Here is a 13,550-nt window from a genome sequence, read left to right as displayed (position 1 = left end):
AGGTGAAGATAGCCATGACAAGGTTTCTTGGTGGGTCTCCATGTGCATCAGGTCTCATGGGTCCTGAATCACAGAGAGAACGTTGTCAGTGTACACCAACAGGATACCTCTTGGTCCAGCTCTTGGAGCACCGACCCTGTCATCTCCTTCTGGAAGCAGTAGAGGAGTGGCTTGATAGTGATGGAGTAGAGTTGGCTGGGCAAGGACAAGCTTAACACACTCCCCAAGTGAAGCTTAGCAGCTAGGTCAGTACCCAGCTGAGCTTGCCCAAGCACTCTGCAATAGTATACAGTGTCCAGAGGAACCCCAAAGAGTGGAGATCAAAGCTGATCATGCACAGTTTCCCCATGGAGTAGCTGTGATACCTCCCAATCAAACACCTTTGAAACAAGGCAAAGGACACACTGACCCTATGTGCTAGGTGAAGCAAGTCTTGGACAAGATACAAGCTGTCCAAGATGTTTCAACCTGGGACCATCTAGATCTGGTCAGGAAGGATCACGTTGCCTAGCCTGGGCACTAGTCACAGTGAGATAGCCTTCACAGTGATCTTGTTATCTTTGGAGCAATATTGAGTACCAGTCCTACAGGGTGCAAAAATCCCCCTTCTTACGTAGGACAGCTGTGACAGGCCCTGCACAAGAGCAGCAGCACGCTATTTGCCCAGACAGTGTTGAGGTTTGGACTGAGGATGCTCTAGAAAGTGTAGTAAAATTCCATGCTAGCTCACTGATGTCTGGAGTGTTGTTAGTAGGCATACAAGGGAGGGTTTCTGAGCTCTGCCATAGTTGGGAGCCTATTCTCACAGGCCTGGCAAGTGCTGGAATTCGTGAACTGAAGACAGAAGAGATGTCCACAAAAAAACCCTACCTTTTTTTTTTTTTTTTTTTTTTTTTCAATCTCCTCCAAAACCAGACCACCAAGAAAAGCAAACACCAGTTGGTGAAACTACACTTCTGGGCCTGGTATCAGGGCACAGACATTAATCAAGTTAACAAGCAAGTCCTTTACACAGTCCTAAAGATGCACCAGGTAATCTGGCACAACCTTCACCACCCAAAGGACCATGGATCATGGTGACCATCCTGCAGGAACATGCCAGAATACCCTCCCTCCTGAAGGAAGGAGTGCACAAGGCTCCAAAGAAAACTCACCCTACAGTTTAGCAATGATTATTTTGAGGTGTTTCTGAGGACTTCAGGAGTAGTTCTGCCATTTGTACGAGCAGTGCCATGCAGTGACTTGTACTCATCACAGATGAGATGTGTATAACAGCTGTATGTTTTCTTTTTTGCCTAGTTTTGCTCCTTCTGTAACTGTACAAATCTGGAAACCATTTTTCTCCTCTGGTATATATTGCAGGCTGCCCTTTGATTATCTCCTAACAGCTGCTTTTTTCTCCTTGCAATGCAGTATTGCTGCTTGAAATTTTGCTAGAGCAAGCTCTGTTAAGTCCTTCATGAAAGAAAGGAGGTCTGCAGAACACGTGCTCCATGACGTCATTTGCTTGGCTGCTTGTTCTGTGACTTTCCATTGCGGATGGACAGATGTAGTTGTGGGGGAGTTCCCCGCATGTAGATTCCTTCTCTTGAAGATACCAAGAATTTAAGGTAACTGTCCCCTTGCTGGCCAAGCTACTGGACACCTGCCATGGGAACAAGCAACTGCTATCGGACTATCACCGCAGACCAGCTGAGATACCAATGACTTGGTACTCCACAGTAATCCATTAACGTGAAGTACCAGAAAGATAATAGTGCAAGGAACTGGGGTGAGAAGAAGGGAGGAAGGGGCTCTTACAGAGCGCAGCTGGTCATGTTCACATTAGCAAGGCTGTAATTCCAGTGAAAATTCCCTTTTCATTAGGTAATCATAGGGCAGGACCTGCATTTCTGGGTAAGAATACAAGGAACACAAACCTGAGCTTCTTTTTTAAAGAAAGATGGATGACAGAAAGGGAGAAAATAGGAGTATGGAAACCATAGTATAGAAGAGGTGAAGTCTGCTTAGAGAAGTCAGATAGGGAGTTTGGGAAATGGAAGTGATGGAGCTGACACAATACTCAAGTAAACACCAGTGCTGAGACAAGGATGCAAGTGCAGGAAAGGAGGGCGCCAGAGCAGGCAGTACTGCATCATATAGCAATAGTTTTAGGTAGCTGTGGTGAAAGAGCTCTGTCCTAAGGAAGTTGTTCTTGTCATGGAATAAGAAATGATGCAAATCTGTCCCATTAACTGCTGCCCCAATAGCTTTAATAACCTCTGAGTTGCAACCCTATTTCCTTGCACTGTAATGGCAGAAAGCTATTTAATTGTGCATTATCTTTATTGGATTTTTTCACTATTTCAAGGAGTTGATTCATAGATGGGTCTGACAAGTACCAGAGCTGTCACATAGGAAATGGCAGGAGCTCATAGCTGGGAATGGAGGAGAAGCCGAGACTCCTTTTGGAAGCTCTGAGACATTTACTGGCTCATTAATATCTGTGTGAACATTTTAGGCTGACATGTATCAGCAGTCCCAGCAAAAGCAGAGAGACAACCCACTTCTCTCCCTCTCTGCTTCCTGCGCTCACAAATTTACATGGTTGTGTAGTAGGGGCCAAATAACTCATCCAGGTTAAAATATTTTAAACCTTTCCTTGTTGTTGTTGCCTAACTCAGTTCGTTCTGAAGGCAAACAGATCCCCTCCCTTCTGCAGCAGGATAAACCGAAAATGTTTGGGGAACCATAATGAAAGGAGTAAAATTATGGAGACTCACCAGAAATCAAATATTTATTCAGTTCTCTTCATATTTGGTATCTGTAAGGCTAAGTGAAGATAGCATTGGTCCTTCTGAAATCAATATAACTTTCCAATGTAGCACTGGGCACATGGACATCATGTATATATCAATGAACACGTAGCTTGAAAAGGCAAAAACAAGGGGTTGTTAATGAATACTCCTTTGCAGCCATTTTTTGAGAAAGCATTTTAGTATCTGCCTCTGATTTTATTTCTACTAGACAAAAGTATGACAGAACTTGTCTGCATATTTAACATTGACTTTGATTTCTAAGAAATATAACCATTTTGCTCATTTTTCACTACACTCATCACCTGTAGCTATTCAGAAGAATGATCTGACAAATATATTAAAAATCTGCCTTACTAAGCTGGTATGTCCTGTCCTGCCCCCAAAAGAACTATTACTTCTACCAACTGCCATAAAAGATAAGGCAGCGCTTCTTTTAGTGAACTCTGCTACTGGCTGTCACATTTCTGCTTTCCTAGAAGGTCTATCAATGTGTAGATGTTTCTGAAATATAGTTTCATAAGGTTGCATCACTATAGTAAAATTCAAAGATCTTGCATGGAAAAAAAACAGTCACAGAGCAGCAGGTAAGCGAAAACACTGGACGAACATCTGCTGGCTGTGTTGAGAGCTCTACCAGAAGTACAGAAGTCAGCTTAGAAGGTCTCTGTTTATAATGCTAGTCACATTTTTTTTTTTTTTTTTTTAACTACTCATGGAAGAAGGCAGGGAAGTCCACAACCTTGTGGAATTTACATGCAAGATAGGCATGCACAGCCAAATACATGTGTAATTTTCCTGTAAAATGTACTCACCTGAAGACAGTAAAAATAACGTGAAGAATGGAAGCACCATACCAAGACTGTGAACTTGTACCTACGTTTTCTCAGATATCTGCCGGTAATGGTAAGAATCTTTTTTAATAGATGATCACGATGGTGTTCTTTTACTGGGGAACCAAATATTTCTGAGGTTCGTTTTAGAGTGAGAAGCTGCACTGCAGTGTCTCTGCCAGACAAGTTCTGTGAAGCACTTGGAAGGAAAAGGGATAGCCAACTTGGTGACCTTTGATCCTTTACTTTTCTGTGGCCTCTTTCCCTGGGATCTACCAGCACTGGACAACTATAAAGATCAGGTAAACCAGCCCAAGAAAAAATCACGATGGGGATTCAAACAGTATAGTTTTGATAGTGTAAGATCTATCATCACACTGAAATGAGACTGCGTTCTGTTGATGATACAGAAGCTGAGTCTAAAGACTGAAAAACACTGTCCCTATCTGAAATGAGCAAGACGTTGTTTCTGTAACTGGGAAGTAGCTGATAGACCAACGTGACATTAGCACCTTTCACTGGAAGGACAAATACAAACATGTGACCACACTATTAAAAATTCCAGTAGTGCACAGGATGGCAGATCACCAGAAGCTGCCTCTAAGATGATCACATGATCACCAAGGAGAACCAACTTACCACTTTTTAAATACAATTCCCTGAAGAATATAGTAGAAATTTCTCCATACCTGTTGGATAAAAATGTCTGTATCTTTATCTTCACCTGCATTATGTTCAAGCCAAAGAAAATTGTAGCAAATTAATTAACATCAGCAGCCTATCCAACAGGATCTACAGGACACTTACATGGACTTCAGTGATGTAATTTGTAAAACTTGCTATGTTGTGATGGTAATTTAAACATATACAGTAACTCTTATTACTCCAGGGAGTATCTCCGGAATAATATTTCTGAAAGTTTTAATTCCCCCGGAGATAACTCCTCTATGGAATAGCAGAACTAGAGTTGTCACAAAATTCATGCTTAATATACATGTTTATACAACATGTGGCAGGACTGGTTTTGTTAGTGGGAAATCTGAACATTGAACAACTTGAAAGATGCACAGCTTAAACAGCAGGGTTTTGTACAGATAATTTTTCAGAGTTCTCTGGTGGCAACAGCTTATAGGAACTAAGAAACTCAAATCCATTCAAAGTTATAGTTTTAAAATGATCCATTATTTGAGAGCTTGACAGGGAGAACTATGGAGCACCATGCTCCAGAGGGAAGGCAAGGGTGCAACAATGTGCATTTTGTTCATTAGTCATACTGCAAGGACATGGTTCCTCTAAACAACCTGAATTTTGAATTGCTATTTTTGACTGTGAATTACAACTGAACCCGTTCCTATGTTCACATCAGAATAGGCAGATGAACACACTGCAGATTACACTGGAGAAGATGGAAATTTATAATAAGCCTTCATTCATGTGGCAATTTATCCAACATTCTCAGGCAAACTTTTGCAAAATTTTTGTCTTTTACACAGAAAAGCTTAAGCTATGCCAAGTAGAAACTCTTTTGTACCTTATTTCTGGACAAATTCTGCAGTCTCAGAAACTTTTCTTTATTGTAAAAAGGGCTAATTCACAAATTACATGAGGTTAACAGGGGAACTGTGATCATAGCTTCCTATTGATCAGAAAGTTTTTATTAATGCTAACCTCCAAGAAGCCACAATAGAAAAAGAAAGCAAGCACTTGAAGAAAGTTTAAGTATGATCAAATTTTGAGTATTGGTCAAGTGTAAAAGAGAAGGAAACTGTGATCAGGGAGTTAGCAGTGAAATAGTATCCAGCTTCAGGTTAAAATAGGTGCAAAATACAGCATGGGCAATGGGCGAAGCAGCTCAGAGCCGCAACAGGAGCGTAACTGATTCTTAGTACTTCTAGAACAGTAATGCCTTTATTCTCCAAGTACCTCAACTACGCACTAGAGCAAGTTCTAATGAACAAAGTATGAATGAGGTCTAGAAGAATGAACACAAACTTCTTTAAAAAAGTTTCTGTGTTAATATAGGTAAAAAGATCGCAAGGAGCTGTAACCCCAGTTAAACAAGTTTCCACTTGTCAGTGAAGCAAATACATTCAGCTCCTAGCTCACTGCAAACAGAAAGTAAAGTCCATTTAAATGCCTTCATATTTACAAAAGACATTGTAATTATTCCAAAACAACCATCATTTTGTAAAATTACATTGTCAATACACTAAAATATATTTATCAAAAGCTGCAGCTACATCTTAAAGTAGCATCTCAGAAGCAGATCACCTTTTTAATTTTTACATTTTCTTCTGCTTTCTTACTTGTGTAAACATGTAGGAGTATTACCTTCCAAATTTCTTATGAAATCTGAGTTGTCCCCAGGTCACTCAAGACAACTGCAGGTCCTTGCAGCCAGCAGATTTCCATCAGTGTGCGTGCACAGATAGGAGCGATAGAATCAGATGTGATGCAATATGGCTCACGAGCGTGCAGCTCTGTTACCTTTGAAGAGAACTCCGCTAGCCTGAGGAATCATCACAGAAGTGTCTTTCCTACTTTCTAAATCTGGAGGCAACCCCCTTGCCTTAATGGAATTTATTTGTCTTCGCTATACCCTGCCAGTTTGGAAGCTGAAGAGATGCAGCAAATGCTTTGCTGTCTCTTATGAGTCAGCTAACTTATCATCACATTAAATTTTGCTTTTTATTCATTTCCAGTTTCCTGACTGTAGTCACAGCACTCTTAAGTTGTTGCAAGCAATGATTTCAGAACTGCTCTTTTAAATTATGGTATATTTTTAGCCACACAAAGCAAGCGCTCACACTGCTTTTGTCTCACTGTTTTTCAGTTCTGTGGCATACGCGTGTTTACTCCATCCCATTTCATTCGTGAATTCACATCCAATTTCTGTCCTTCAGAGCATTTTAAATGCTCCACCACTTCTTCTTTTTTTCATAATGCCATGTTTGAAGCCCTGGGGATCTAGTGGAAATACAGCTGTCTAGCCTGAAACTGAAGGCTGTAATCTTAAAGAATTCATTAAATTACATGCTGATCTATTTTCTTTACCTAGGCTTGGAAGGGGATGAATTCCTTCCAGAGATGCTCTGAAAATGTGAGAACTAGAGACAGAAATGCACTAGTATCTCTTGAGGCATGTTATTTGAAACAGTCACCATGTCTGTGGAGTTTGCAGTTAATCCCTTTTCTTCTTTTGAGTTCCTCATATCCAAATATGTTTTAACATGATGCAGATTTAACATTAAAAATTAGACCATTTTATTAGGGCTGATACCACTTTGAAACACTAGGTAGTTCAGGTGCCTGACGCTGGCGCATTATTTAATCTTTTTAATCCCACCTTACTTTCTTTTAAAAAGGCTAGTGAAAAGATTCATGCACCATATCCTTTCACTACAAGAAGTGTATAGTTTAGAGAAATGAGATGACAGGAAAGGTATACAATAAACAGCATATCTCCTCACTTTCAGCTGGACTTTTAATCTGCCCAAATAACTTCTAGAAGTGCGTGAAGATGCCTTTCCTGCTCAGTATTGGTCACAACACAATCCTCTAGATTTTTTTATATAGTTTTTTTTAAGATAGTCCTCTTCGTTCTTGCACCCAACCAATATTCAGAGTTTAAACAATGTTTTCCCAAGTTTTTTCATTTTCTTTCCACTGTTACTTCTAAGATTATAATGTAAAAACCAAATCACCCCCAGAAAACCGCAAACCCTCAATAAATCAGGAACTGTTATTGCAGCTTGCTCATTATCGTCCTCACAGAGTTTGGAAAATACCACTTCTTATACAATGTACAGATTCTAGGCCTCAGAATGTATGCAGAAGTAAGGAAAGAAACAAGACAAAAGAACAAGTAACAGATCTTAAAATATTAGATAACTTTTCTGATGAATCTTCAAGCTAGGTTTTACTCATTATCCGAAAGGTAATTCAGGGAGCCCAAAACCCACACTGGTACTTTCCTGTGACTCGAGTCTCTTGGAAGTCTGTCAAGGAATTTCAAACACGCTGTAACATACACACTCTCAGAAGCATCTTCTTCCATCAAGGGAAAGATAACTAGAAGTTTCCTATCACCAAGTGGCAAGTTCTTTCTACCCATACTAATCCTAATTCTTTAAAGTCTGCAAGGAGGACAGAAAATATTACAGAATAAAACTTAACCTTTATCTACATTGTTTCATCAATCTGGTAAGCTATCTATAAATGCATCAAACTTCAGTAACATTGTCCAATGCACACAGAATGGTCCCAAATTCAATTACTACAAGCAAGCCACATTAAAATTGCCTAAAAGAAATTAAGATCTACCATACAGTAAACGAATGGGTGAAAAACTGTAATTTATTGAAACTCATAACTCAAAAAATATAAGATGCTGTAGTGTACAATATGTTACACAAAGCACCCTAGGGTGCACATTCAAGTCAAGTAATAACTCCATCACCCCCCAAACCCTGGTACCCTAGTACTTGTTCCATATACAATCATGCACATTTACTCTGCAAGAGGAAGCCCCCAGTATTCCGATGTGTTAAATAGCACCAAAATCAGCATAGTCCATTTAAAAAAAAATTGGGGAGCTAAATTAACTCGGCCAGTACTTTTGACAGATATTATACATTCATGGAATTAAACAGTCTAAACTAACCTAAACAGTGTGTACTGTAACAGTTTCTGTTCTAATTTGAAGTTCTCCCCATATAGCAGTAGTGGAGGCAATCTGTTCTAAGCAAAACTACTTATGTACTTCCTACACAAAGCTCATCTGCCTTTTTTGTTGGAAATAAGTCTATAAGGGGTGTGGAAAACTTGGATCTTTCAAGAACAACTACGGGTCTTAAGTAATGAAGTTGTTTTAAGGCAAGGTCTCCACAGTCTGTTAATGCCTTGTCCAAGATAGCCCTCAAGTTTTCTAAAGAAGGGGCAGATGATGATTCTGAAATCAAGGGCTGGATTTCTGTTAGCTGCCCATGATTATTTTGGGGTACGATTACATTTTTTTCATTCACAAAGCTATTTACTGGCACATCCCTTTGGGAGTCTCCCTCTTTTTGTAAGATTCCATCAACTGGAAACTGTTCAGGAGACTCCCATTCCACTACCTCATCAAAATCGTCATCGTCATCACCTTTTTCCTCACTTTCCTGAATAAATTTTAAAAAAGAAGACTCAAATCCCATTGGTTTATATGTCTTTAAATCAAATGGTCTGGACACTGGATGCTTTTGTAATTTGTCTTTTGTAGTATAAAGTATATTTCTTTTTGCATTTTGGTTAACCGCACTATGTTCACATCCTTCTGCATCTTTCTCTCTTGGCAATTCTAACTGTAAATTGGAGAAATAAGAGCTATTTTCTCTTTCACTACTTTCAGATAAATCTCCAGTTTTACACATAACAGACTCCCTTAAGTTATGCTCTTCGAAACAGCTATTTTTTGAACTGTGGTTATATTTTAAAGTGCCTGAATACATAAGGGCACTCGTATCAAAACTCACACTACTTGCTGGACATCTTTTTTGGTCTTCATTGCCTACATCTTGATGGTCATGATCAGTATTTGGAAGGGGAGATTTTTCACTTTCCTGCACATACTGAGCTGATTTCTCCTCTTTAACTTTTAGGCCTTTTTTATCCAAGCCTAAACCTGTTTCAGAGCAGGACTGTTTTTCTGTCATTACACCACATTTAACACAAACAACAAGTTTCTGAATCTGCTGCTCTATATACATATTGGTCATCTGATGCGTGCGTTTATAATGCCTCACTATACTGCTTTCCAATTTCACAACAGACAGACATCCCTGAACCATGCAAGGGTACTGGGTCTGGTTAGACTTCTCTTTGCACATTTGTAGGGCTTCCTCTTTTGTTTTAAAATGAATCAAATGCTTTTCTTTACTTTTGCTAATTCTTTTAGGTTTTTCTTTTAACTGCTTCCCATTCTGCTTGTTTATGTCAAAATTGTCTTTCAAATAATTTTGTTCATTTTTATCCTTATCAAGATTATCTTGCTCATCTTTCTGATTTCCAAAGAGACTATCATAATATTCACTATGTCGGAAATACACATGTTGAGAGTAGTGACTGTAATTTGTGAAAATTCTATCACAGCCATTAAGGTCACAATGGATTTCAAAATCTTTGTTTATTCTTTCTTCATTGGCATGTTCTTCTATCAGGTGCTGTTTTAGCTTATTAAAGGTATAAAATACAGCAGGGCACTGGGCTTGGTTACAAGCAAATCTTGCAGATTCAGTTTCAGAAAGCACTTTTTGATCCTCTATATGTTCATTGTGGAAGTCACTACAATGCTTAGCAAGGGCTTTAGAACATAGAAAACGTTTACTACACTCTTTGTACTTGCATGCAAATATTTTTTTACATTTGACAAGTTCCCTTTTTGTTCTTGCTTTGTCTTTCTCTAAGCAGAGCTGTTCCTTGTTATACTGGTGAACGGTCCTATAATGGCGAATCAAACCTTTCTGGTTGGTAAAAGCAGAGTTGCAACTTTTATGAATACAATGAAATGGTTTGTGGTACTTATGCAATATGTAACATAAGTTTCCTTTAGCAACTGTTCTTTTGCTTCCTCTTCCCTCCCTTGCCTCCAGTTCTTCCCGATGACTGTCCAGAGAAGCGATGCTAGATGTTTTTCTTGTTACACTGTTGTCTGTCTCTTCACTGGACTCCAAATCAGTTTCAGAACTACAGTCTTCCTTTTTAGGATGATAAAGCTGTTCAGAGTGGTCCGAATGTTCAATGAATTCAACCTTGGTTGCAGAGACAGATGTTGGAACAGAATTACGTATATCCTCTGTACATAAACCCACATGATCAAGTTTTTCATTAGAACATACTTTGTGTGTTATCCTCTCACAGCCAATTTGATGTTTGTTTCTATAGTGAATTCTAAGGTGTGTTTTTCTTGTAAATGATCTTTGGCAAATATGACACTTAAACGGTGAGTACCGATGCTGGAACATATTTAACTGAAGAACCATTTCCTTTGAATAGTTATGCTTTTTAACATAATGCATTAAGAGAGCTTCTCTGGTCACAAATTCACAAGTACATCCTTGACATTCACAGAAAAATGGTTTAGCTGCCAGCTGAGTAAGATACTGGCTAGGTAAGTTATCTTGTTGCTCTTGAAACTGAAATTTTGAGGTAGCTTCATCTACTGACTCAGGGCACTTGGCATCCCTAGATGAATAGGGCTGTAAAGAGCCCAAAAAAGGCTTGTGTCTTGAAGAATTCTGAATGTTAGAATTTTTTAAGCTTAGATGTTTCAAGCCTAGAAGTAGTTCCAGCATGTTGTCTTCGATATTTGATACTTTAGAACTGTCATAAAAAGACGTTTCTGGGGAAGAAGGACAATTTTCTTCTTTCAGGTCATTGCTTCCTTTAGCATTTATATTGTAATACAAGCTTTGTGGAGAATCAGCATTTGTATCTGAATTATGATCTATCTCTGTACCAATGTCTCTAGGGGATTTACTGTCCTGAGTGTCACTCAGCAGATTCAGAAAGTCTTTAGTTTTCATCTCCATCTTTTTTTTACCTTTGAAGTTATATGGGTGGGCCCTACGAAGATGTTTTTGCATACCTCTGGCATTTTTGTGCATTGCACAGCATCCTTCAAAGCTGCAGGAAAAATTTTTTCCATCAAAGCAAACTGCCACATCGGAACACTGTTCTTTCGCATCTGCTGAATGGAAGACTCCTTCCCGAGACATGAGAAAACTTGGAACTGTTTGATTGTGAGCCATTGTTTCAATCAGTAAAGGAGACACCTGGTTTTGGTTTATAGCTGTGCTGTGGTTCCCACAGTGAACACTGCAATTACTTTCGCTATCTACATCCTCACTGTCAGAGAGCGCTTCTTCCTTTATCTGTGGAATTTCCTGAGAGCTCGTAGAATCCAGGTTTTCGTTCGGACTGGAATTTTCAGACTGTTCAACCAGTTGAGACTCTGGAAGATAACTGAATTTGTCTTTTGAAACAGACTCTTCAAGTTTTACTGTTTGCTTCACCTCCCCATTTGACACTGCAATATTATGCATTGCAAGGTGGTTCTGAAATTCGGTTTTTGAATAATAAAACTTTTTGCAACCAAAAAAATTGCATGTGTACGATGCGTCTCTGAAGTGCTGCGCCTCATGATGGTAAAGTTGCCCTAAGTCACTGAAAACAATATTACAGCCATTTAGTTCACATTTATAACGAAGATCATCGTGTGTTTGTTTGTGATTAAGAAGCTCATTAACTGACCCAAATCTAGCATAACAATCCATTGACACACACATATAAGGTTGAGGACCACAGTGTACTCGTTCATGCTCCCGCAAATGAAAGGATGTCATGAAGTGTCGGCGACAGAAAGCACATTTCTCTCTCCTGTTTTTCATATCCAAGTAGTGTTTTGCATTCTCATCATTGTTTTGATGTTCAGCTTTTAGATGTACACTTAAGTATTTAAACTGTTTAAATACTCTAGAACAATCTGTTCCAGGACATGGATAGATGTCTCTGTCTTGTAGTTGGCAATTTTCCAATTGGCTAAATGTGACGTATTCATGTGTGTCATTTTCAAGGTTTTCAGGCAGCTGTGGCTGATGCAGCTTTTCCTGAAGTGCTGGAGAGGGGCTGCTGGAAGCTGTTATCTTTTGTGGCGATCTCTCTTTTTTCAGTATTATTTTCTTCTTAGGTCTGTGTGTTCTACTAGGTGGCATTTTAACATGTTCCATTACGTGTGGTACAAAAAATTCCTTTCTCTTGAACTTTTTTGTACACACTGGACATGTATAAATACCATCTTCCATATGCATCTTAGAATGATGTAGTATTCTAGCCTCTATACACTCCCTTTTGCAGAGCACACAAAAAAATTTGTATTGAAGCCATCTCTGGTATCTTTCTGAAGAACCAATCGGTTTTTTTACTTTTGCTTTTTCTTTAGGGTGATTTATGGAATCTTTTCCATCATAATATTTATGTTCTTTTGTCTCATCATAGTCACTTAAGAAAGTATCCAAGATGTCAGTTTCATTGACTGACATATTACAACTTGCATCATCCTCGGAATCAGAAGCTACTTTCCCTAACAATTTAAGGCAGTGTCGCTTTAAAGTCTTCCAGTCCCAAAATTCGGGATCAAACGGCCAATATGCTTTTAAAGCTAACAGGAGCTCACAACGGAGTGAGTTTGGAACCAGTGCATTTTCTTCATCAAATTTTTGATCTGGCTGCATATACAGCTCTTCCAACATATTAAATCCAGCCAAAGTTGGCTCAAGTAAAAATTCAGTGAGCTGACATGCTCTTCTAACTTCAAGGTCTTCTGGTAAAAGGCATGCAATTGTTTTACATACAGATGTCTTCATTTCATCACTTCCATTTGATCTGATCTGAAGGGCTCTCACACATAACAAAACAGACACAGCAAGTCCTGCTTCTTCTGCCTGTTGGAAAAAACCCACAAAACAAAAATTACTTTTCTTTGGTAAGTATATTCTTTCTCGAACTTCTCTCTGAAAGAACTACACCTACATTCTGCAGGCTTCCTGACGATAGGAAAGATTATGAGGATAGACAGTCTCCAAGATTCTGAACGAGATTCTAGCATCCAATAAACTAGAGCCTACTACATTCAGAACATATTTAGACTGTGTTAAGTGCCTGAGTCAATTACTGTATTCCAAAAAGTTGAAAATTATTTTACATGAAGAAGTTGTTCTACTTTTTGAAGGCGAGATGGTCCACCTCACAGACTCACCCTGACTACCTTAGGCATTGAACTTGGACATCGTGAAACATCCTTGCATCTAACTCCTGCCTCCCTCTCCATGGGCTGACTCTCAGTCATAACGAAGTCAGATTTCTAAACTGAACGGTGCGAATCTCC

The 13,550-nt window shown here is 39.0% G+C and overlaps 1 protein-coding gene across 2 annotated transcripts in view; it reads right to left on the bottom strand.

Moving 5' to 3' along the window:
- Positions 1-7,966: 7,966 nt before the first annotated feature.
- RLF (RLF zinc finger) overlaps positions 7,967-13,550 on the bottom strand; it is a 55,485-nt gene continuing 49,901 nt past the window's right edge. For both annotated transcript variants that reach the window (XM_026102493.2, XM_064524892.1), the window contains exon 8: positions 7,967-13,107. In XM_026102493.2, the coding sequence (XP_025958278.2) occupies positions 8,383-13,107 (4,725 nt within the window). In that variant the 3' untranslated portion in view covers positions 7,967-8,382. The remainder of the gene's footprint in view (positions 13,108-13,550) is intronic.

Source organism: Dromaius novaehollandiae, chromosome 23, assembly GCF_036370855.1.
Source record: "Dromaius novaehollandiae isolate bDroNov1 chromosome 23, bDroNov1.hap1, whole genome shotgun sequence".
NCBI classification, from domain to species: Eukaryota; Metazoa; Chordata; class Aves; order Casuariiformes; family Dromaiidae; genus Dromaius; species Dromaius novaehollandiae.
The sequence above is the reverse complement of the archived record's forward strand: the minus strand, read 5'-3'. Positions and strand labels throughout refer to the sequence as shown.